The sequence below is a fragment of the Girardinichthys multiradiatus genome, chromosome 9 (genome assembly GCF_021462225.1).
Source record: "Girardinichthys multiradiatus isolate DD_20200921_A chromosome 9, DD_fGirMul_XY1, whole genome shotgun sequence".
NCBI lineage: Eukaryota > Metazoa > Chordata > Actinopteri > Cyprinodontiformes > Goodeidae > Girardinichthys > Girardinichthys multiradiatus.
Window position 1 is genome coordinate 25,808,419 of NC_061802.1, and position 26,402 is coordinate 25,834,820.

At 39.3% G+C, this 26,402-nt stretch overlaps 1 protein-coding gene across 3 annotated transcripts; it reads left to right on the forward strand.

The window, feature by feature from the left end:
• The first annotated feature begins 137 nt into the window (after nucleotides 1–137).
• matk (megakaryocyte-associated tyrosine kinase) lies at nucleotides 138–22,053 on the forward strand. 3 transcript variants are annotated; one of them, XM_047375621.1, is made up of 13 exons: nucleotides 138–528; nucleotides 3,940–4,053; nucleotides 4,153–4,268; nucleotides 5,793–6,012; nucleotides 8,021–8,114; nucleotides 8,247–8,312; nucleotides 11,750–11,849; nucleotides 14,596–14,680; nucleotides 15,596–15,669; nucleotides 15,803–15,998; nucleotides 16,424–16,510; nucleotides 18,768–18,837; nucleotides 18,937–19,459. In XM_047375621.1, exons 2-12 carry the CDS (start codon nucleotides 3,940–3,942, stop codon nucleotides 18,807–18,809), a joined length of 1,194 nt encoding a protein of 397 aa, XP_047231577.1. In that variant the 5' UTR covers nucleotides 138–528; the 3' UTR covers nucleotides 18,810–18,837; nucleotides 18,937–19,459. The 3 variants fall into 3 exon arrangements, with proteins under 3 accessions (XP_047231577.1, XP_047231575.1, XP_047231574.1); XM_047375619.1 differs by having other exon boundaries at nucleotides 18,768–19,467; XM_047375618.1 differs by lacking the exons at nucleotides 18,768–18,837; nucleotides 18,937–19,459 and adding an exon at nucleotides 21,045–22,053 and having other exon boundaries at nucleotides 143–528.
• The last annotated feature ends 4,349 nt before the right edge of the window (nucleotides 22,054–26,402 follow it).

A 26,402-nucleotide genomic window follows, 5' to 3' on the forward strand; every position in this document is an offset into this window, starting at 1 on the left:
TTTTGTTTGTTTTTTTATTATAATTTTTATTTCTGGACATGTCAAATAAAAAATGTGGAAACAGTTTATGAAAGCAGGCGTACAAGTGGCGGAGTGCGTTACCTCTTGCGCCGCCTATCTGACTTTGCGACACGTTTTTCCAAATATTAAGGAAGTGGATCGCAACAATAGACGTCCAGGATGACGGATCCAGTTGGGATGTCAGCGCCTTGGGAGTAGACTGAATCTGGAAATAAGAGGACAATCAGGCTGCTTCTGCTGAGGGTTTAATGTCTGGCGTGTTTTGTCATTTCTCCAGCTGTCCTAAAAGAGGCTGTTCGTGTTTCCAGAGAGCTGTAGATACTGAAATATTTATATTTATACCGAGCGGACTGAGCAAGCTGTCAGCGTCTCCATCCTCGGTCTCTGTCCGATACATCCAACTTCATCATAACGGAATTACATTTCATTTCATCCTGTTCTAAAGATACATTCCTGTTTTCCGCACGATTTCGGAACAAAGTCCTCCAAACATCCAAATCAACCAAGGTAGGTACACATCTTTAACTAACTCATTAGATCCCATTTCAGGTTTTGAAAAGTTTATGAACCGCGAACAGGGGCGTTTCTAGCCAAAAAGCCGTAATGGGGCAAAATATCTGACTAAAAACCACACATATGTACAGTGCCCCCCGACCGATTTCCGTTTTTATCGCACTTAAATACTTCAGATAAACACATGTTAATGTCAGACAGTACATATAAAATACAGTATTCAGATATTAAGAATAAAACTAAACTAACCTGGCTCTGTGTGAAAAGTAATTGTACCTTAAACCTATAAGTAGGTGTTTCACCCTTGGCATCAACTGCCATGAAGCACTGAGGGTTTTACATCGCTGCGGAGAAATGTCAGCCCTCTTATTTTTATCTAGTTGTTTCAATTCAGCTTTATTGGAGTACTGTTAGCATGAACAACCTGTTTAAAGCCACCCCACACAATCTAAATAGGTTTTATGTCCATACTTTGACTAGGCTACTCCAAAACCTTTGCTTTTCTGAGCCATTTAGAGGTACGCAAGTGTTTCATGATGGCGGGGTATTTTCCGGTCAGGTTTTTCTACTACAGAAATCATGTTTTCATCAAATACAGCAACTAAACCAGGTCCTTAAGAAACAAAATAGATGGACTTTTTCTAAAACATGTGATCGGTTTACACCAGATGTAGTGGGACTCAAAAAGCTCTACATTTTTCTATTCAGTCCACAAAATACCAGACGTCTTGGGGATCATCAAGATGTTTTTTGGCAAATACGAGACGTTTATTTTGTGGTCAGCAGTGGTTTTCACCTTAGAGCTCTTTAATGAATGCCATTTTTTATTAACTGTCAAAACCTTTGAATGGCAAATTTAATGTGAGCCTTTAATAAGCACCCTGTGTGGTAGTCCATCTCCTCTAAATTTGCTTTGTTATGAGATAATCCAAACGCATAAAAAACGGGACTAAACATGGAAATAAAGGCAAGACATCTATTTAAAAAAAAAACAACAACATTGTTACCTGCTTTCCAACAATTTAAAATCTAAATTGCATGCCTCAGGTGTTCTTAAATACAATAAATGCAATCTTAAGCAGTTATCTTAGTTCAGCCACTGGAAGGTTTACATATGCCATAGTTTTAAAAATGAATTTAAATAAGCGTTTGTAGTGTAGGAGATGTGTGATGAATCTATATACTGGAATCTATATTTATCTATATACTGGAAATAAGAATTTCACTTTTTAAATTGTTAATTCGATTACAATGGCCTTGTGTAAAATATCTTATAGTGTTTTGGTGAAAAGACATTTTAAACAGATTCTCATTTGTCTTTGAAGCAGTCCAAAGCCTAAAGCGCACTCACACTGCTTATTTCAAAACTTATATTTTAATTGTAAAAATTATGATCTGTTAGTTCAAATGTACCCTTGGTATATTTTTCTAAGCTAAAGGAAAATGAGGAAATTAAAATGAATGTATTTGAAAAGAGTTTAGAATAGTAGACATAATTTGCATGAATAGATTCCCCATCCCGTTGCCACACCTGTTCTCAATTAAGAAATCACTTAAATAGGACCTGCCTGACAAAGTGAAATAGACCAAAAGATCCTCAAAAGCCAGATGTCATTCTGAGAGCAAAAGAAATTCAGGAACAAATGAGAAATAACGTAACTGAGATCTATTAGTCTGGAAAGGGTCATAAAGCCCTTTCTAAACTTTGGGACTCCAGCGTACCACAGTGGTCAGCCGACCAGAACCACTCATCCAAGATGTCATTAAAGACCCCACCACAGCATCCAAAGAACTTTAGCCCTCACTTGCCACAGTTAAGGTCAGACTTCATGTCTCCATCATAAGAAAGAGCCTAGAAAAATGGCCTGCATGGCAGAGTTCCCAGACGACAACCACTGCTGAGCAAAACGAAGGCTTGTCTCAATTTTTCCATAAAACATCTTGATGATCCCCAATACTTTTGGGAAAATACTCTGTGGACTGATGAGAAAAAAGCTGAACGTTTTGGAAGATATGTGTCTCAACTGGTCTAAAAATAACACTGCATTCCAAAAAAAGAACATCATACCAGCAGTAAAATATGGTGGCGGTAGTGTGATGGTATGGGGCTGTTTTGTTGCTTCAGGACCTGGACGACTTGCTGTGATAAATGGAACCATGAATTCTGCTGTCTACCACAAAATCCTGAAGGAGAATGTTCGGCCGTTTGTTTGTGACTTCAATCTGAAATTAACTTGGGTTCAAAAACACACCAGCAAGCCCACCTCTGAATAACTGAAGTAAAACAAAAAGAAGACTTTGGATTGACCTAAATCCTATTGAGATGCCGTGGCATGACCTTAACAGCCCCACGATGTGGCTGTATTACAACAATTCTGCAAACACGAGTGGGCCAAAATTCCCCCACAGTGCTGTAAAAGACGCATTGCAGGTTTTTGCAAACGCTTGATTGCAGTTGTTGCTGCTAAGGGGGGTCCTACCAGTTATTAGGTTTAGGGCCAATCACTTTTTCCTGACAGGGCCATGTAGGTTTGGATTTTTCTCCTTTTAATAATAAAAACTTGAATCTAAAAACTGCATTTTGTGTTTACTTATGTTATCTTTGACTAATATTCTTCTTATGATATGAAACACTAAGTGTGACAAACATGCAAAAAACTACGTTTTTTACACCACAGTATAACAATAGTCATTAGGATAACAAGACCAGCTTGCCAGCTTCAGCCTGGATCTCCAAAATGTGTTTTTGCTTTTACTCTGGGGGTTTCATCCTAAAGCACTCATCTCTAGTAACTTCTCTCCTTTCTGGATGGTATGATGGCTGGACATTTCCATAGTGTTTATATTTGAATATAACTGTTTCAACCGTTGAACATGGCATTTTCAGGCTTCTGGAAATTGTACCCAGGGACTTGGGTACCAGACTTATGGAGTTCAAACAAGGAAGCGCTGCGTCTGAGAGGTGGCCTTAAAAACATTTACAAATGGGCCTCCAATTAACTTAAATGATTTGAATTAACCTTTTAGAAGCTTGCAAAACCATGATATCATCATTTGGAGTTTCCCAAGATGTTTACCTGCACACCAGTTTTTCTTAATATAAACATCTGAATTTAAAGAAAGAAAGTATCTCACTAAAAGCTACTGCTTTTTACTTTAGATTTTATGCTCAACAAACTAATGCTTCAGTTGACTGTTTATTTCAGATTCCAGCCTCTTGGCAATAGTAGAAGGTCTGGGTATTGGGTGATATCTATTAAAATTTAATGTGAGTTCATTTGTCTGGCTCTTTGGGGGCTAATAATAATTATGTTCTGCTGTTTAACATGCCCAGTAGGCTGTATGGAAGAAGCCTCAATAAAGCTGCATGGGCTGATGCTTCTGTTATCTCTCCACCCTCTGCAGATGAACTGGGTTCCTGGTACTCAGTGTGTAGCCAAGTGTGACAACAGGAAAGCTAAACCTGGAGAGCTGCCCTACCACAAAGGGGACCTTCTCACCATAGTTAATACAAGCACGGTATTACTTCATCAATCATCTTTATTTACAATTTTGCAGAATCTGTAAAACTAAAGAGATTCTTTAAATCTAATGAGCAGATTTTGCTTATTTTTTTAGAGGAAGGGGTTTTACGCTGCCAGACACAACACCACAGCAGAGGAGGGGCTCATAAACTCCAACAATGTGCGTGAGAGAGAGGCGCTACGAGTCGACCCCAGCCTCAGCCTCATGCCGTAAGTCTCACTGCCTCCTCTGAGTCTCACAAAATCATTCTGACAGTCGTTTCTGATAAAAGTTTCAAGTCAGATAATCTGATCTGTGACTGTGAGCGGCCTCCATAGGTAGATCTTTGAAGTCTATCTTGTGACCACATTGTGTAGGCTGATTCTTGAGATGCAAATTCTCTCTCAAGATTAAGTACTCTAACTTCCTGTTTTGGAACACAAATTTTGGTCATCTTAAAGGATAAATTCAGTTTATTAATTTATTAGGTGGAGTTCTTTTAAGAGTTTATGAGCAGTCAGTATCTTACCCCGCAGCACATGATTCTTTTCGATCTTCACTGTGATAAAACAGAGATTAGTTTTAAAGTTAACACCTACACAGGATGTGGCAAGGTTAAGGCTGAGTTCTGTTAAAATTAAACAAGACAAACATTTCATGCTATTTCACACAATTTTAATTCATAATTTTTTAGCCCCCTTCACAAATTGCACAACACAAGTTGTTGTTGCAGACTGCAAGCCGACTTGGCTTTCTGCTTTGTTTGACTCTGTAATGTCAGTTTTTCCTCAGTCAGCAGAGAGTTGTTTCACCTAGAAACAACTCATTGACGGTTTGAATAAAGATGCTACATCCATTATAAAAATTCATAAAACTGCAATTTGATTTTAAAGAATCATCTCTTTTTCATTCGGCCTCATAATAACACCCTTACTGCTTTGTAAAAATGTGGAAATTTAGCTTTAAAGATTGTAAAGAATTTTACAGTTCTGTTTTAAGGGTGTTTAAGGGTGTCTGCACGGTTTATTGTTTAAAGTCCAACACAGGCAAAGATACACACACCTGCTGGATTAAATATGTCAAGTGTGGAAATCAAAAAGTTAATTTGCATCACATTGTGTGTGAATTTCATTTTTGTTTCCACATCAGTTGTAAAAGCAAATAATTTTCTCAAGTTTTATCAGTCTTTTTCTGAGTGGTGCTGCTGTTGTGAATTGTGTCAGATTGCACTAGCGACTTCTGGTATGATAGCGGTAGCTGCAGTGATGCGGTTTGTTTTGGTAGCTGTATTTTAGACTTAACTGGTTAGCAGTTAAGGTACATTTCTTCTTTAGGTCTGTGATACTCTGTTACAATAATCAAGCAACTGAGAATTTGACCTATTGAAGCTCAGTCATCCCTACATCCCTACTTGTTGTGATGCCTGCAGCTGCACCTTCATTCAGACGAAGCTTAACCTGTGGCTTCAGCTGGGGTTATTCCTGCAATTATTGGATTATTTTCCTTCAGTTACCAACAGCAAAGGAATGAAGATGACTGTAGCTGATTAATTTAAATGTAAAGAGCCACCAAAAGCCAGGCAGGCGTGGACTTTTTGTGTTAGTTATTCAGCCACTACATACGTTTAGCTATTTTTCTTAGTCTATTTTTTTGGGAAATCTTTCCCTTGTTATATCTAACCATTGTTTTATGAATGTAGGTTTATGTCACACGTGTCAATGCAAATTATTAAACCCCAGGACATCTCTCCTCAGCTGGTTTCACGGGAAGATCTCTGGTCCGGCTGCGGTGGGGAAGCTCCAGCCGGCTGAGGATGGTCTGTTCCTGGTGCGAGAGAGTATCCGCCATCCGGGCGACTACGTCCTTTGTGTTAGCTTTTCAAGAGAGGTCTTCCATTACCGAGTTATTTACAAGGACAACAAGCTAACCATTGACAACCAACAGTACTTCTACAACCTCATTGATATGATTGAAGTAAGTGAAATACTCTGAATGAATAAATCACTAGATCAAGATCAAGTTCTGTTTTAAACCCAAATCTCAGAGCTATACTAGTTGGAAATGAAATATAGGTTAATTATCATGTCTATCATAAACGATTCATGTTCATGTTTGTTCAGAAATGTAGCCATATAACTTGAAGATGATTTAAGGATGATGATTTATGAAGATGAATTATTACATTCAAATTTCACATGTTTCATTACACGCTTTCAATAGTTTACAAGTACGTCACAATAATTTAGAATATCACTGAAACTTTTATTTATTTCAGTAGTACAATTAAAAAAGTGAAACTCATACGTTCATCACACATTATATATTTCAAATGTTTATTAGTTAAGATTCTCAATAAATGTTATTAATTAATTTTTTATGGCACAAGTGGCCTTTATTTTTGCTATTTTTCCAAAGTATGAGGACAGGATGTGGGGTGTAGAGAGGGGGTGCCTTGCAGCAAAGGTCTCTGGGGTCGGGACTCGAACTGGGCCAGCTCTGTCAAGGACTGAGGATGAGACTGAGCACATATGGGTCACGTGCTTTACCACTATGCCACGCGCTGCGCCATGAGAAGACTTTTGAATAGAGAAATATCAGTCTACTGAAAAGTATGCCCATGTACCGTTTAATATATGCCCTCAATACTTGGTTGGAGCTCTTTCTACATGACTAACTGCATCATTCAGTGTCAGCCTTTGGCTCTGCTGAGGTGTGGCCTAACAAAGTGGTTCACAAATCTGGTGGCGGGATCTTGTTTGGGAATGTGTTTTTAAAAATTATAATTTCTTGAGATCCTCTTAAGAGTTAAAAATGGACAAAAATGAAATTGGCTTAGAGTATTTCCAGTTTCAGTCTGTGTCCTACTTATGTGTGTGGTGGCTCTAACGCTGACTCCAGCCTCAATCCATGCTCCCTTAAACTCTTGAATGGGCATTGCTTCACAGTCCTCTTCAGGTTTTGGTTATCCTTATTGCTTGTGCTCTTTAATCTTCTACGCTTTTTCCTTCCACTCAATTTTCCATTAAAAAGCTTGCATACAGCACTTTGTGGACCGGCAGCTTTAGCAATGACCTTTTGTGGCTTACCCTCATTGCATAGGGTGTCAGTGACTAGTTTTATGTAATTTTCAAACTTTCTGATAAGCTATAATCCATAATCATCAGCAGTTTTCAAGCAGCGGCAGTTTAAAAAAAAAATGTAATTGAGGGTGATTGTTTACAAACAACATCAAGGTATTAAAGTGTTTTTCAAGTGAATATTTTGGCTCTAAAGAATTGAAGTTATGATTTTGGTCAACATGCATTAAAATGTCAACAATTTCATCAGGTGAAAACTCCTCCACCTTGTGTAAGTTCTGATCTCTGAAGAACGCTGGTCTCAAACTTTTGTACATTGCAAAAATAGAAAACGTAAAACACAAAAAACAACAAATGGCTTCTTTCAGCAGTTTTCCTTAAAAAGATGTTGGCGGTTTGCAAACCTTAGTCAGTTTACCCAGAAGACATTTTACTAATTTTAAATCCCTGTTTTTTGTATTAAAATGTTTTTATTAAAGCCAGACATTGAGGGCGATTAGCGTCCGTTTAACTGATCATTTAAAACACACTAACTTACTAACTTACTTATCCTTATCATTGGATGAAACCGCATTCAATTTAACCCTTTTATGGTTTTTCTGTCTATATCACATGCAGTGCAGTAGAGTCACCCTGCAGCATATTTATCAGTGGGCTGCAGGCGTCTTTATGCCTGAGTCACCCTATAAACTAACTCTTCTTGAGGAAACAGAGAGAGGACGGATGACTGGAACAAACTGGGCTTGTGTGTCACAATCCCCTGATGATTCTTGCTTTAGTTAAATTCAGGTGAATTGTGCTGTGCGGTTACACATATGAATTCAAGCAAACCAGCTGTTATCCCACCAGAGAAATAGACCGCAAATACTCACCATGGATGACTAAGTGGTTTTCCTTCGTTTCAGTTTTACTCAAAGAACAGAGACTCCATCGTCACAACTCTGGTGAAGCCCAGGAAGAAACAAGGAACCAAGTCAGCTGAGCAGGAGTTGTCTAAAAGTAAGCTCAGAGTCAAGGGCCTGTGCAGAAACACAACATTGTTCTGCATTTAGGCTGAAAAATAAAATGAGTCATAGATGTTTATGTCGTTTTGAAATATTTACAGTTATTATGAATGTATGTTCTTTATAGCTGGATGGCTGCTGGACATTACAAAGCTCGCTCTGGGAGAAAACATTGGAGAAGGAGAATTTGGTGGTGAGCTTTGTTTTTTTTATATGAGAGTGCCTGCTTCTCTGCTGCAAAAATAATCAGTTTTTTGTAACAGGAGGAAGTTAGAAATACAACAGGAAACATGCAACCAAATGATAGTATTGCTGGTTGAGACGTACGTATTTATAAAGCTGTGTTATGTGCATGCCTTGAAACAAGCCCCATGCATAGAGTCCCAGACATTAGTAAAAGGTTAGCAAAGGGCACATATTGGTTGGGATTACATAAATGGTTTCTAATTGCTAAATGTCAGAACGCTGAGATAAGTTTTCAACTTTCTTCTCATTCAAAGGTTTATACACACATTTTCCTTGATTATTTGTTAGAATTGTCTGTAAACTGTAGGACTCTGGTCAGAGATTTTAGGGATCCTTCTCCAGAATTCTGAGAAAACTGCTGGAATTTCTCAACATGATGCTGCCACCACCATACCTTATAGTAGGGATGATTCTCTCAGGGTCGTAGGCTTCTCTCTTTTTCTCCTAATGTAATCATGGTTATTACAGCAAAAAACTTGCATTTTAGTTTAATCAGATCACAGGACATGTCTCCAAATATTAAGGTCTTTGTCTCTGTGTGTATTTTGTGTAAATTATAATCAGACTTTTTAAGGTATGTGTTCTTTCAAGCAGTGTAGGTACAGGACTCATTTTATTGCTCCTCCAGCTTCAGCCAGCATCTTTACTATGTATTTGCTTTTGTTCATTAACTTTTTACACTTATTTAAAATACAGGGGTTGGACAATGAAACTGAAACACCTGGTTTAGACCACAATAATTTATTAGTATGGTGTAGGGCCTCCTTTTGCAGCCAATACAGCATCAATTCGTCTTGGGAATGACATATACAAGTCCTGCACAGTGGTCAGAGGGATTTTAAGCCATTCTTCTTGCAGGATAGTGGCCAGGTCACTACGTGATACTGGTGGAGGAAAATGTTTCCTGACTCGCTCTTCCAAAACACCCCAAAGTGGCTCAATAATATTTAGATCTGGTGACTGTGCAGGCCATGTGAGATGTTCAACTTCACTTTCATGTTCATCAAACCAATCTCTCACCAGTCTTGCTGTGTGTATTGGTGCATTGTCATCCTGATACACGGCACCGCCTTCAGGATACAATGTTTGAACCATTGGATGCACATGGTCCTCAAGAATGGTTCGGTAGTCCTTGGCAGTGACGCGCCCATCTAGCACAAGTAGTGTACAGGTCCTTCTCAAAATATTAGCATATTGTGATAAAGTTCATTATTTTCCATAATGTCATGATGAAAATTTAACATTCATATATTTTAGATTCATTGCACACTAACTGAAATATTTCAGGTCTTTTATTGTCTTAATACGGATGATTTTGGCATACAGCTCATGAAAACCCAAAATTCCTATCTCACAAAATTAGCATATCATTAAAAGGGTCTCTAAACGAGCTATGAACCTAATCATCTGAATCAACGAGTTAACTCTAAACACCTGCAAAAGATTCCTGAGGCCTTTAAAACTCCCAGCCTGGTTCATCACTCAAAACCCCAATCATGGGTAAGACTGCCGACCTGACTGCTGTCCAGAAGGCCACTATTGACACCCTCAAGCAAGAGGGTAAGACACAGAAAGAAATTTCTGAACGAATAGGCTGTTCCCAGAGTGCTGTATCAAGGCACCTCAATGGGAAGTCTGTGGGAAGGAAAAAGTGTGGCAGAAAATGCTGCACAACGAGAAGAGGTGACCGGACCCTGAGGAAGATTGTGGAGAAGGGCCGATTCCAGACCTTGGGGGACCTGCGGAAGCAGTGGACTGAGTCTGGAGTAGAAACATCCGGAGCCACCGTGCACAGGCGTGTGCAGGAAATGGGCTACAGGTGCCGCATTCCCCAGGTCAAGCCACTTTTAAACCAGAAACAGCGGCTGAAGCGCCTGACCTGGGCTACAGAGAAGCAGCACTGGACTGTTGCTCAGTGGTCCAAAGTACTTTTTTCGGATGAAAGCAAATTCTGCATGTCATTCGGAAATCAAGGTGCCAGAGTCTGGAGGAAGACTGGGGAGAAGGAAACCCAAAATGCCTGAAGTCCAGTATCAAGTACCCACAGTCAGTGATGGTCTGGGGTGCCGTGTCAGCTGCTGGTGTTGGTCCACTGTGTTTTATCAAGGGCAGGGTCAATGCAGCTAGCTATCAGGAGATTTTGGAGCACTTCATGCTTCCATCTGCTGAAAAGCTTTATGGAGATGAAGATTTCATTTTTCAGCACGACCTGGCACCTGCTCAGTGCCAAAACCACTGGTAAATGGTTTACTGACCATGGTATCACTGTGCTAAATTGGCCTGCCAACTCTCCTGACCTGAACCCCATAGAGAATCTGTGGGATATTGTGAAGAGAACGTTGAGAGACTCAAGACCCAACACTCTGGATGAGCTAAAGGCCGCTATCGAAGCATCCTGGGCCTCCATAAGACCTCAGCAGTGCCACAGGCTGATTGCCTCCATGCCACGCCGCATTGAAGCAGTCATTTCTGCAAAAGGATTCCCGACCAAGTATTGAGTGCATAACTGTACATGATTATTTGAAGGTTGACGTTTTTTGTATCAAAAACACTTTTCTTTTATTGGTCGGATGAAATATGCTAATTTTGTGAGATAGGAATTTTGGGTTTTCATGAGCTGTATGCCAAAATCATCCGTATTAAGACAATAAAAGACCTGAAATATTTCAGTTACTGTGCAATGAATCTAAAATATATTAATGTTAAATTTTCATCATGACATTATGGAAAATAATTGACTTTATTACAATATGCTAATATTTTGAGAAGGACCTGTATATTGACCCTGTGGAGCTCCCGACGGACAGTTCTGGTGGAAACAGGAGAGTTGAGGTGCACATTTAATTCTGCCGTGATTTGTCAGCCGTGGTTTTATGTTTTTTGGATACAATCCGGGTTAGCACCCGAACATCCCTTTCAGACAGCTTCCTCTTGCGTCCACAGTTAATCCTGTTGGATGTGGTTCATCCTTCTTGGTGGTATGCTGACATTACCCTGGATACCGTGGCTCTTGATACATCACAAAGACTTGCTGTCTTGGTCACAGATGCGCCAGCAAAACGTGCACCAACAATTAGTCCTCTTTTGAACTCTGGTATGTCACCCATAATGTTGTGTGCATTTCAATATTTTGAGCAAAACTGTGCTCTTACCCTGCTAATTGAACCTTCACACTCTGCTCTTACTGGTGCAATGTGCAATCAATGAAGACTGGTTACCAGGCTGGTCCAATTTAGCCATGAAACCTCCCACACTAAAATGACAGGTGTTTCAGTTTCATTGTCCAACCCCTGTATGTAAAAGAAGACTTTTAAACAAAAGAAGAAGTCAGTTTAAAATAAAGATGTTTTAGTAGATATAAATGGTGTGATTTCTGACCCTCAGCTGTGTATCGGGGAGAGTACATGGGCCAGATGGTGGCAGTGAAGATCATAAAATGTGACGTCACAGCTCAGGCCTTCATGCAGGAAACGGCTGTTATGACGTGAGTCCTGAAACTTTTTCAGTTTGAATAATCTTGAAACAACATCAGAGGGTTTTAATATTCCTGGTGGAATAGTAAAACAAAAAACTGGGTGCGCAACTTTGATTTTATTGTACAAGCTTCTGACAAAATTGTGGCTCCATATTTTATCACCATTCTCAGTGGTAGATTGTAATTATAATAGTTGCTTTGAGGGTTAAGTTTAGAGCTTTCAGAACGGTCTTTCAGACGTTCAGCATTAACCTGCTTTAGCCTTTTCCATCCAGTGTTGAAGGATATTTGTGATCAGTTGTGTCCAAGGTGTTGTTTTGAGTTAAAGTTGAAGAATTTATACAGAGTCCTGCATCATTATCCCATCCAACATTGTGGAATGCACCATTACAACTGGTACCAGAACCTCAACATGATGCAGCCACCACCTTGCCTTACAGTTGTTAGATTTCCTAAGTTTTATAGCCTCAGTTTGACTACTGCAAACTTTTCGCTGAGATGCATTTGGTGGTCAGTGGAGCTTGAATGTACTGACTTTGAAGCAGAAGCTTTTTTTTTTGGTCGGCAACCTCTCGGTCTGTGGTGATGCTAAGCTTGCTTCACTATGCCTTGGTGGTTGCTGGTTTTGTTGTAATTATGAATATGAATATATGATTTAATATTAATACTTTAATATTTTATTAAATCATATTTTGGTCTGTTAAGGATTGTCCTGTGAATACCAGCTCAGTAAGCCGATGGTATTAGGACAAAATAGAAAGGTGTGAGATGAGCTCTGACATTATTGAACAGCATAAACTCTGCACACATGGGATGAATTCACACAATTTCTTAAAATACAAGAATTTATTAACAAAAATAAGTCAACTCAAAGTCAAACATATTTCAATCAACAAACACTTTACTATGCTAAAGCAATCCAACTAAACTACCAAGCAGAATTAAAGAATAATGAAGACTAAAGGGCTATGTACAATATAAACAAGTTGATTAAAGATGATTAAAAATCATGACCGAAAGAGTGATGCAACATTACCATGCAATGTTCATGTTTGAGAACCAAGGATTATCTTGAAGGATCTGGAAGTGAAGTTAAGTTAGTCTTGGAACTAACTTAGACAACCATTCACAATGCAAGATCAGATAAAATATTGTTTTAATAAAATAATATTTTAAAGAATGATTTGCTGAATAAAACCAACCTTCTGGATGACCAATTCTCAACAGTGTTTAATTAGCTTCCTTTATTTATTAAAATAATATGTCAAGAAATATTAAGGAAATAGTAAAATAATATTTAAGGAAATGATATTTTGAAAAAGAACCAAATCTTTCTGGAGAAATGGAGCTTAATGGTGTTTACTTAGTTATCAAGTTTAGTAAAATAATATTTAGGGAAATAACCTTTTTGGGTAAATGATCTTTAGCAACAAGCACGTGTTCTTAGCTGTTAGCAGTTAAAGCTAACAAAAGAAGCTTATAGCTTATCATCAGAATCAAACACATAACCTTTAAAATACCATTAATAAAAGGATTAAAATGCATAAGCGCGGACAGCGTGTTGTGGTCGATCTTCTGTATTTAAAATCACCCTTTAAATAAAGTTTTTCTTAACTTCAAAACAAACACAGAACACACAAACTGAGCACGTGTGCTGAACAGATAATCTGCTAGCACTAAGATAGCTGCGTGTCAACACAAACAAAACCAAACTTCCATAAAACGAAAAAAATGTTTAGATTATTTCATTCTAAATTACTTCTCTCTGCCCAAACCTAACCTCTTAGGTGAACCGTGCTGAGGACAAGTTGTCCGGGCAACGAAGTTCGAAGAAAACATCCACAGTGAACAAAGGGTTAACTTGTAGCTAACCTCTGTAGCTGTGGGTTGGGGCGGCTCGTTCTGTCGGCCGGCCAAACTGCACGTTACTGCTGTAGCCACGGTGATACGGTCCCGTTGTCCTTCAGACAGGGAAAACTTATCCACTCGGCATTGTAGAGACAGGGTCTCTGCTGGGAACTCTCTATAACACAGTTTGATTCTGTAGACCTCAGAAAGGAAAGTCAAGCAACGCTTGTACCTTAATTATCCCCGTTCATGAATGAATACCGGATACACAAACAGCAATTCATTCGTACTTAACTTAGTGCATATGATCGCGTGATCATATGACACTCTTGGATCCAGTTTGAAGAGTTATGTCTGTTTGCCCGCAAAGAAACATTAGTGTGCTGTGTCTCTCTGTCCAGTTCCCCTGGGGGACCTGCGTAGAAGAGACAGGATCTCTGCAAAAGCAGGGTTTTATTTGGACAGTGACATCATGGGAAGTCCGCTGTTACCACTTTTCCTGGCTGTGCTGGAAGTTGGTTAATCCGATTTATTTTGAAAGTTCCAGAAAAGCTCATACTGGCCATTCATGTTGTCCCCATGGCTGTGGTTTCAACAGTTTGTTCCGAACATCCTAACTATTTTCCTTTCAGCTGAAGGAGACAGTTTTGAAAACAGTTTGGTGTTCTAGCTGGAAGTCCCTGTACTATGTGCCAAACTTTAGTGGGGGTGTATGTATATATTTGGGCCTGTACTTATAATTTTGAACCTGTGTGCATGAGAGAAAATCTAAAATGAATTCAAAGTTTCTTGTTTTAAAAGAAACATTGAAGTTGTTTGTTGTATTAACATTTCACTCTCTGTGGTTTGATTAAGGAACATAATGAACTTGGTCTACCTTCTCACTTTGTGGTTTCTCTTGTCTCAGGAAGCTGCAACATAAAAACCTTGTGCGGTTGCTGGGAGTCATCCTTCACAAGGGGCTTCACATTGTCACAGAGCTCATGACCAAGGTACACAAATTTGTTTCTGACAGGGAATGAGACAGGCATCTAACAAAAGACAACAAAACTATTTAAAAGAATATCAATTTAAATAAATATTTGATGTTATGATTTTATAAAGAGGCATGTTTATTATTATTTTTATTATTTATACTCTTCTTTTTAATTAGTGGAAAAATCTTGACATTCAATCAAGCCTTGTTTATAACACATTTGATTGTTGTAATAACACCTATTTTCTTTTGGTGTTGAGCTCTGAGTCTTTGATGTTGGAAGGCCTCCTTGCCATCATCCTAATCTTGAGCTCCCTCCGCACATTTAAGTCAGGACTCCAAAGCGTAATATTACTTCCACTGAGGAAACACATGTTGGTAAAATCAAAAGATTATTTTAAACCTAATTGTGCAAAGGGTATGAATACGTTTGGCCGTAATTGTACCAGCTAATAATAAATCATACATAATTGATAAATCTAGTGGCAAACCCAAAAATAAATATTACTGTTGCTCTTATCATGGCTGCATAACCATAGAAAAGAAGTAGTCATAAAATGATACAGGCCACCAGTTCTAATAATGTATTTCTTTTAAAAAGAACCAGTGAAGCCTTTTATATTTGCCTCTTATTTAGCAATAACTTGGACTAACTTCCGGATTTATAGACATAGCTGGACAGAATTATTATTATTAATAATTTGCCATTTTAGGTGTATTTTACATTTGCAGGGATAGCTTTCCCTTCTTTGCTGATTACATTTATTTGTTCATACATAAATTACTGGAAAAAATTAGGATGTTTTTTTACAGCCACTTGAGGGCGCTAAAATGCAGGCCCAGTTTAAACTCTTCCTTCTTAGCCATATTTTGTCTAAAGATTTGTGTTTCTTTTTAAACACTCCGTTTATGATGTTTTTGCATGATACAGGGAAACCTTGTGAATTTTCTCAGGACAAGAGGGCGATCAGTTGTAAACTCTGCTCAGCTGCTCCGCTTTGCTCTGTGAGTCTGATCAAACTAAGCTCATCACATCAGCACTTTTAGAGGAGAATTTATATATCCAGGATGTAAGCATGTTTGGGACAGATCCTGATGCCCTCCATGTTGTGTGTTTCTTTGCATGTTCTGTGGTCAGTGATGTGTGTGAAGGGATGGAGTACCTGGAGTCAAAGAAGCTTGTTCACAGAGATCTGGCAGCGCGAAACATTCTGGTCTCTGACGAAGGCGTGGCAAAGGTCAGCGACTTCGGCCTGGCAAAGGTGGACTCCAAAGAGTCAGACAAAGCCAAGCTGCCGATCAAATGGACCGCTCCTGAAGCTCTGAAGAAAGAGGTTTGCTAACTGTTATGAAAAAAATAGAATGAAAAACTCTTTTAACCGTACAACTTGCTTTATCTACTGAGTTGGACTTTTTTTATATTTGCTTTTGCAATTAATTAGAACAAATAATTAGAAAAATGTGCTCACATGTAAGTTGATCTGACTAAAGGCCATTTTATTCAAACATTGCTTAAAAAGAAGACAGTAATTTGAATGGAAAAATAAGTACAAAAGGGAATTCCAGCAAAGAGGGGCTGTCTGATGATAAATACACCACCACACACTTTTACTGGGTAATAAGTCATAATTAGGGGAAACCTGCTCACCTCTCATGTGACTATTTATTGTCTATTTGTCTTCAGTTATAATTGTCTAACTACGATTTTTATTTTCTTTGAAAGACATTTCTCAGTTTTGCATCTGTTCCCTTTCTACAGAAGTTCTCCACAAAGTCAGATGTTTGGAGTTATGGTGTTCTTCTGTGGGAGATCTTCTCATATGGTCGCCAGCCCTACCCTAAGATGGTATGTAGCACCTTTTCTTAGTGATGTTTATGCATTCATAGTGTGTCCTTTAGCACACTACTGAAGAACACATAAGTTGCCTCAGTGCACTCGTTTGTTTCCTTGGCTGTAGATGGGTGAGATGTTGGATACTAAGTTGTAATTCTCTCTAAACATGTTCTTAGCTCCTTGTTTGATGTATGCAAAAACAAAACAAAAAAGTTGTAGATAAATGTTGCCCGATAAATGTCTTAACTACTACAGGTCCTTCTCAAAATATTAACATATTGTGATAAAGTTTATTATTTTCCATAATGTCATGATGAAAATTTAACATTCATATATTTTAGATTCATTGCACACTAACTGAAATATTTCAGGTCTTTTATTGTCTTAATACGGATGATTTTGGCATACAGCTCATGAAAACCCAATATTCCTATCTCACAAAATTAGCATATCATTAAAAGGGTCTCTAAACGAGCTATGAACCTAATCATCTGAATCAACGAGTTAACTCTAAACACCTGCAAAAGATTCCTGAGGCCTTTAAAACTCCCTGCCTGGTTCATCACTCAAAACCCCAATCATGGGTAAGACTGCCGACCTGACTGCTGTCCAGAAGGCCACTATTGACACCCTCAAGCAAGAGGGTAAGACACAGAAAGAAATTTCTGAACGAATAGGCTGTTCCCAGAGTGCTGTATCAAGGCACCTCAGTGGGAAGTCTGTGGGAAGGAAAAAGTGTGGCAGAAAACGCTGCACAACGAGAAGAGGTGACCGGACCCTGAGGAAGATTGTGGAGAAGGGCCGATTCCAGACCTTGGGGGACCTGCGGAAGCAGTGGACTGAGTCTGGAGTAGAAACATCCAGAGCCACCGTGCACAGGTGTGTGCAGGAAATGGGCTACAGGTGCCGCATTCCCCAGGTCGAGCCACTTTTGAACCAGAAACAGCGGCAGAAGCGCCTGACCTGAGCTACAGAGAAGCAGCACTGGACTGTTGCTCAGTGGTCCAAAGTACTTTTTTCGGATGAAAGCAAATTCTGCATGTCATTCGGAAATCAAGGTGCCAGAGTCTGGAGGAAGACTGGGGAGAAGGAAATGCCAAAATGCCAGAAGTCCAGTGTCAAGTACCCACAGTCAGTGATGGTCTGGGGTGCCGTGTCAGCTGCTGGTGTTGGTCCACTGTGTTTTATCAAGGGCAGGGTCAATGCAGCTAGCTATCAGGAGATTTTGGAGCACTTCATGCTTCCATCTGCTGAAAAGCTTTATGGCGATGAAGATTTCATTTTTCAGCACGACCTGGCACCTGCTCACAGTGCCAAAACCACTGGTAAATGGTTTACTGACCATGGTATCACTGTGCTCAATTGGCCTGCCAACTCTCCTGACCTGAACCCCATAGAGAATCTGTGGGATATTGTGAAGAGAACGTTGAGAGACTCAAGACCCAACACTCTGGATGAGCTAAAGGCCGCTATCGAAGCATCCTGGGCCTCCATAAGACCTCAGCAGTGCCACAGGCTGATTGCCTCCATGCCACGCCGCATTGAAGCAGTCATTTCTGCAAAAGGATTCCTGACCAAGTATTGAGTGCATAACTGTACATGATTATTTGAAGGTTGACGTTTTTTGTATCAAAAACACTTTTCTTTTATTGGTCGGATGAAATATGCTAATTTTGTGAGATAGGAATTTTGGGTTTTCATGAGCTGTATGTCAAAATCATCCGTATTAAGACAATAAAAGACCTGAAATATTTCAGTTAGTGTGCAATGAATCTAAAATATATGAATGTTAAATTTTCATCATTACATTATGGAAAATAATTGACTTTATTACAATATGCTAATATTTTGAGAAGGACCTGTATATTTATCACGGCGTTGTGTTGTACTTCTAACTTGGTTTGCTCTCGTTCACAAACCTTTTGTTCCTAGTGTTGTACAAATGATAATGCTGTAATGCAATTTGGATTCCTATTAGTAATGTCTACAAAAACCTGCATATTATACCTGCAAGTATTCATTGGGATTTTATGTGATAGAATATCACAAAGTTGTTGATAATTGTGAAGTGGAGAGAAAAGGATACATTGTCTTCAATTTACAAATATTTTTTCAAATCTGAAAAGTGTGGTGTGCATTTATATTCAGCCCTCCTGAGTCGACACTTTGTAGAACCACATTTTCTGTAGTTACAGATCCACGTCTGTGGGCTGTGTCTCTGCAAGCATTGCACACATAGAGACTGAAATGTTTTCATTCTTTTTTACAGAATAGATCAAGTCCAGTCAGGTTGAATAGAGGGTGTCTGTGAAGATTAGGAGTACTTGTCCTGTTGCAAGGTGAACCTCCACCCCAGCCTTAAGTCTTTTGCAGTCTCTAATAGGTTTTCCTCCATAATTGTGTTCAGCTATGTCCATCTTCCCTTCAACTCCGACCAGTTGCCCCCTCCTTGCTGAAGAAAGCCATCCCCAAACCAGGATCCTGCCACCACCATGCTTTAATGTGGGATAGTGATGTGATGTGTGAGTTTTTTTCTCCACATTTTGAATCTAGGAAACAAAGTTCGGTTTTTGTCTCATTTGACCAGAGCGCCTTCTTCCACATGTTTGCTGTGTCCTTTACATGACTTGTGGCAAACTGCAAAAGGGGGTTTCTTGGGGCTTTAGGTCCACTCTAGTGCTATTTTTGCCATACTTCTCTCAATGTCACACCTTGACCCACCTGAGCTGTGAATTATGCAGTTTACTAATGTTCTCTAATGAATCTCTGAGGCCTTCACAGCTGGTTTTATACTGAAATTAGATCACACATGAGCAGACTCTATTCAGTGTTAGGTAACTTCTGAAGGAAGTTGTTTCATTTAGGAGTACCAGCATAAAAGGGGCTGCACCTTTTATCATTTTGTTTTTGTAAAAACTGTAATGCATGTATCCTCTCCCTTCTACTTTACAACAGTGCCCAATTTGTGTTGATCTATCACAAAAGGTTCCGGTGAAATAAACTGAAGTTTGTGGTTGTAACTTGACAAACTGTTAAAAAGAAATAATAATCTATGAATAATGTTGAAGCATTGTAAAGAGGTAAGTCTAACAAGTTCAGCAAATAACTATCAGAAAATAGTTCACACAAGACAGATGAAGAGCATCCCTGCAATGTTGAATCACTTTCTATACTGCCGGCACCACCTCAGTAGGGCTGCAACTAAAGATTATTTTGCTAAGCAGGTGAAGCTAAAGCTATGCCACTTGAGGTATTCTGGATAGACCATATGTACAGACATCTTAAATGGAAAATGTATATATTTTTTGCACAATTTTGGCCTAATTACTGCCCTGAGTTGGTTTGTTCTACCAGCAAATGGTATGTTTTAGAGTCTGTGTACTCCAGTTAATGATTATTCGATTACTAAATTAGTTGATGATTATTTAAATAATGGATTGATTACAATTAGATTAATTGTTTCAGCCCTACACCTAGATGTCAGGGATTACAACACAACAATAAACTCCACTTGAACATAAATCCGTCCACAGTACTTTACCTGCGGTCTGGTTGGTCCGGTCCAAATTCATTACCTGCTTTCTTTTCCTTCAGCAAAAGCCTCGTGAAATTATTAATTTGTAAATCAACGACAGAATTTTCTTTCGCAGTCGCTGTTCTGTATTGTCTTGTCGTTTTTGTAGTCTGACATTTCCGTTTGCATCCGTATTTTGAGTGACATTCAGGCTTGTGGGTCTAAGCGGCCAGGCAGTGGCAGTTTTAGATCAAATTTACCAGGGGGGCCAGGGTGGGGCCAGTGTTTTTCATGGGGGCACAGAACAAAATAATGAAACAAAGAAGAACACAACAATGTTTCAATGTTTCAAATATTAAGTGAGCCACAGAGCCACTTGTCATTGTTAAATTAAAACTGTAAAGGTAAACAATTTAATTCCACCAAGAGATTAATCAGTTACGGTTTCTGTGCCAGCGCATATAATCATAAGAAATGCTTTGGTATTATGTCTTCAGTACAGGGGCCAGGACCAGCTCTACAGGGGCATTGACCCCTGTTGGCCTCTGTCTAGGACAGCCCATGCTGCCAGTCAATCACTTTGATTGACAAGTATCATGAATTTATCAGATTGGATGAAGAAAGACACAAAAAGCGCTGATCTGCCAGGGGTGCAGAGAGCTGCCCCCGAGGAGAATATTAAGGTAACCAATAAGAGACCAGCATGAAGTCACATGGAAGCCAAACTTTGGGAACATACGTACACATTTGGCCACGCCCCTCACAATTGAGATGTATGTATTTAGGCCTACACAAAAGATACAGTCAAACCCAAAATGGAATGGGAATGCTGAAAAATCAAAAGTGAGCAGATATGATAATTGCTTTTTATTTCTTAAGTTATGTTTAGTGTGTCTTTTTTTTCTGCAATTTTGATGGGGGCGGCACCCTACCACCCCCTATTAAGAAGGCGCCACGGTTATCTATAAATAAAATGCTTAGTGTGGAATCCATCAGTTTTGTTTATCACTCCTGTTTGTTTCTGTTCTTTAGTCTCTGAAGGAAGTGAAGGAGAAAGTGGAGGAAGGCTATCGCATGGAGGCTCCAGAGAACTGTCCTCCTAGCGTTTACTCTATAATGAAACTCTGCTGGGAGCAGGAGCCGCGGAAAAGACCCGGTTTTTCAAAACTGGGGGAGAAACTTGAACAAGAACTGGGTAAAATGAGTTCCAGCTCTGTGGCGGAGTGTCAAGAAGCAATCAAGACTGGATCAAGGAGCTGAGTTTAGCCTGGACCCCTGAAGCACCAGCTCTTGTTTTGTTTGGACACAAGCTGCAGTGGACGTACATGTATGTTGGAAACATAAGGGTCCTCTGTGGGATCAAGACTCTCAAACAAATTTAATTTATGGATCGGTAAAAACTGTCAAACTAATGATGAGGATAGGCCAACCTACATGGTTCAGGCCAATGCATGATCCGTTTATTGTGCCATGGAATTGATTGTGGTGGGTGAGTTGGACACTGTTTGGTCCAAACTGAGTCATCTCAGGAAGTTCACAATAGATTCTCCAAAAACAAAGTTAAAAGGTTCTTCCTCCATGAATGAAAAGAGATTTTGCTTTAGTTACTAAGCAGATGTTAAAGTGCAATTAGCAAAAAAGAAAATGAAGCAGCACAAAAAGATTGAGCAAGACACTATGAAACAAATAGTCCAGACACTTTATGACAATAACCACACAAGACAAACGCTGTTTAGTCCTTATTTGAAATATAACTGGATCTCTACTGCTTCACCTTCAGTAAAAGCCGAATGTATCCTACATTCAATGGCTGATTAGGATGCTGCAGGGTTTTGATTTAAACTGGGCCTCTGACCTGGCCCATAAACTCCCCAGACCCAGTTGGATCAAACCTCTGCTCAATAGTCTTGTTGCTGCTCAGATTCCTCTTAGACAGAACAACGTCACCCAGCACTTCAGTGTTACAGTGTTTCTGTTTTGTCTGGAGCACTTTTAACTGTAATGCTCATGGTACTTTTTGTGCATAAATGGAATCAAATCATGTTGGTTTTTCTTTCTTTATTTTGAACAAAATGTTATGATTTTTAGAGCTTTGAATTAAAGAACGTAATATATTAGGTTGAAATGTTAAAATGATTGATTAATCTAAAACAAATGTTAGTAAACCTGAATCTAATTGTGTGCCTGAACCTAAATGATCTATAATAATGGTGGGAATAGAAAAGCTAAATAAATAAATGAAAAACAAGAACAGAGCAGAAAGAGGCAGTGTTAATATGGACGTACAATACTTTTTATCATGATCTGTGGGTCTTTGTGTCTTTGGTTGGCACTCCATTTTGTATTTGAATTTATTCTTGGTTGTTAATCCTTTTGTGTCTTTTAAATCACCTCTGTGTTCATTTCTGCGTTTAGAAGTCATTTTCCGCCCTGATCAGGTTCTCTACCAGCTTCATTGCATTCCTGGTCATACCAGGTTCTCATGTCATTCGTCCACCTTCCCAGTAGTCTAAAAGCCAGACAGTTTCATTACCTTCTTGTCAGATTCTTCAATCGTTTATTGTCCGGTCCTTCCATGGTGGTTTTCCTGTGCTCCCGGTTGCAGCTATCCTGAGGATCAGAAGACTGTGACGATTGGTGGTAGGACCCAAATGGGAAGTCAAATCTAACAAAAGAAAAAAAATCACTTCAATGTACAAACTGAAAAAAAGAACTGCGGTCTCCATATCCAAATGTTTCTGAACCTGATGCTAATCTGGGTCTTTTAAAAGTTGGTATTTTTACCAATGCAAAGTAGCTAGCAATCTAAAACTCCAATAAATTGAATAAAATCAATGCCAGCATAGTCTACTTTAGTATTTGATCGTCTCCTTCCTAATTTACACACCAATAATGTCCTATGATGTATCACATCAGGTGCACATGATCAGAACTTCATTACTCATTATTTTGAAGGACATTTGCCCTATTTAAATCTTAGACATTTAGTTAGGTGCGCTTCTGACTGTTTAAGCGAGAGAGAACACTATGGTGAGATCGAAAGATACTCAGTGAGACCAAAAGACTCTTTTTGAGGCCTTGAAAAAGAAGATTGTAGCAGTTTTTGAGTGTGGTTTTAACCTAGGATGGGTTTAAGCTGTGCATTCTGGGATTCAGAGTTTTTACCAGTCTATTTTGTTATGTGTACAGTTCAGTCTTCATTTCATCCCATCGGGCCCCTACAACAGTTATCTTTCATTGTAGGCTTCGTTCTTAAGAGGGAAAAACACACAGACTTTCAGGAGAGACTCCTGCGATCAACAAAACAATGCCCTCAGTCTGTAATACAGCTTTACAGGCCAAGCACAACAACATGGGATATAATTTTTGAAAAATCACTGTATAAAACATGGGCACATGACTGGCTATGGGTGTAGCTGATATAAAATCTCAGACAGTGTGCCAGCATTAGGGACCAGACTGAGTTCAGTTAGTTACATGGAAGAGATAAAGGGTTTAATTGTGCTGATGAGGTGATATGAGCTGCAGTGATCGATAATAGGAATGTAGAGACAGTAAAGGGTATCTTGAGATGCTGATTTTTATTGCATGTAAAGTACAAAACAGTTATACAGTTTATTTTATGCAGAGATTTTTTGTTACTTTTCCTGGAATAAAGCCTTTTTTTACTTTAAGAGCATCCTTAATCTAATCATTAAAACCTAAATGCACTCTAAATTTACAGATGAGCTTAATGTGACCTTCTCTAACCTTTTGAATGCACATGTCAAACAGTTTAATTTTTCAGTACTTTTTGCACAACTTGCTGTTCTCAACAAGGAGCTTAAAATTTACAACAGGTGTTGGATCCATGAATCGACCAATACATTTCCTGGTTCCATCAGAATTGGTATTTAAACAGTCCTCATTGCGCTGTTCACATTTTGACATCATGAGACCAAGATGACACCTAACAATTGATCAACAGTACCTTGCCATGGCGAGGCTTCAAACAGGATGTTCTCACATGAAGTGGCCACTGAGGCACCACCAGGCACAGGCATCATCGTCTTGCATTGGCCAGGGAGCATTTACGCTAGAAGAGGGAACGGTGGGGCTCACGCTGAGCAGAAATGATGGCCGCCAACGTTGTTGGAAATGTCAAGAAGAGCACTATGCATCAACCACTGTTGTTACCAAATGAGTCTTTGGTGATGTTGGTGTTCATCTTTGTAACAGCTGCTGGAGACTGGGTTACCTTGAATGACACACTGAACTTATATAGTGCCTTTCCAGTCATACCGATCACTCAAAGCACTTTACATTCTTTACGGAGCCATGTTCACCCAATCGCACTCACCAACATCCATACATTCACATACCAATAAGCTGGTCGTTAGGCAACTTTAGCTTAAGTGCCTTGCTGACGTTGGGCAGGAGGAAACTGAAATCAAACCCACGACTTTTGGATTGCAAGACAACTTCTTTTCCCACTGAGCCACAGTTGCCTCATTCTTCACGTCTAGAGGCTCGTAACTCTGTACCCCAGAACCTAAAGGACCTGATGGCCGCCCTTCAAGAAGAGCAGGATGCCGTGCCTCAGCAGACAATAAATCAACTTGTGAACAGCATGAGAGGTCATTGTCGAGCTCTGAAGGCATGGAGTACCTTGAGTCAAAGAAGCTTGTTATCTGGCAGCGCTAAACATTCTGGTCTCTGACCACAGCATGGCAAAGGTCAGCGACTTTGGCCTGGCAAAGGTGGACTTCAAAGAGTCAGACAAAGGCAAGCTGCCAGTCAAATGAACCACTCCTGAAACTGTGAAGAAAGGTATGCTAACTCTTGTAACAAAAAAGCATAACGTTTTACCGTATAACTTGCTTTATCTACTGAGTTGGACTTTTTTATATCTGCTTTTGCAGCTAATAAGTACAAATTATTTAATGAAAAATTTGCGTAAAGAGAAGACATTAATTAGAGCCTCTTGCTCTTTGTGTTAATCTCACATCAACATACTCCGAACGTCTACAGATTGCTGATTTTTGTCCAGCAGTCATCAGACGCATGGTGCACTTTGATTCAATTCATTCAAATGCAATTTCGTTCATGAGACTAAATCAAGGGGAAATGAACATTTATTCCTGCTTTTGTTGCCCTCTTTCAATATTGAGGTTATAAGAGTGATTTGTGTTATCCACCGTCCTCAAGGGACATCTTGGGCTTTTGTAGGTACTCAATATTTTTCTGCTTCACTAATCTTGGGGGGAACATTTTTAATGATACACGTTCCATGTAAGGCAGCCCATGTATGACTTGTTCCAGGGTTTTTTGATTGTTGCTTGCTTTTTTTTTTAAACAAAAACATATAGAGCAAAATGGTAATGTTCCCAGTAATACTGAAATATTTCCACTGTAATTCTTACCACAGAATTAAGCCTCTTTTGTTGGGATTGTTGTCATGTCACAAGACCAAATTAAAGATGTCATTTGACATAAGTCTGCGTAAGCCTGGTGTTTATCTGTTTCCCAGAGGACGGAGCACAAATTGCAGCTTGATCCTCTGTCTCTTGTTATCATATGGTCAGAGCGGGGGTCCTCCACGATTTGTTCAATCTGCTCTGTGTTTTTCTAAAGCCTCTAATGGGATGAGCAACAATTTTCTGCTCAGGGATTTATAAGAAATCAAACAAATAATAATAATGATTAAAAAAAATGATGGTGCAAGCTTCTTGTGCTGAAGAGGAGGGTAAGTAGTATCGCCGAACGTTTCCCCACTCCAGTCTGTGTCCTGATGAAGGTGGATAACAGGACACAAAGTCTGCACCCATATGTCGAGGAGTGTGCTGAGATGCTTTTCTCGGAGGCTCTAAATCCTTAAGGTGCGCTTTCTACTAAGACTTAGAAAACAGCTAATCTGCTGAAGTGGCAGCAGGTTTGAACAGACAATGACCCGTCACCAGTTGCTTTCACCTTATCCTAAAGAGAAGAGGGAAGACCCTAATAAACAAGCAATCACTTTGTGATTTCTCTCTTTGTCTGCAAAGCATGCAGGATTTTACTTAGCTTCTGTCCATGCGATGAGGCTCTTAGCCTGTTTAAAAAATGTAGGAGTGTAAAAGATGAAAATGGTCAACATTTCCAGTTTACTGCAGAGTTAAAATAATATTAAATGCAATCTCTGTTTTTATACGCACATCTTGTTTGATATGCAGCATAAGCATGTCAATGAGTCTGTACACATTATCTCACATTACTCTGTTTATAACAAAGCTTGCTCGAGTCCAAGTTGTGCTGCTTCTGCAGCTGCACCTGGCAGTGTGTGCAGCAGTGTGTAAATGAATGGTTTGGCTTAACTTAAAGGGTTTATCTTGGTATGGATTAAGTAGATTTTGGTGAGTTCAGATCAGGTCA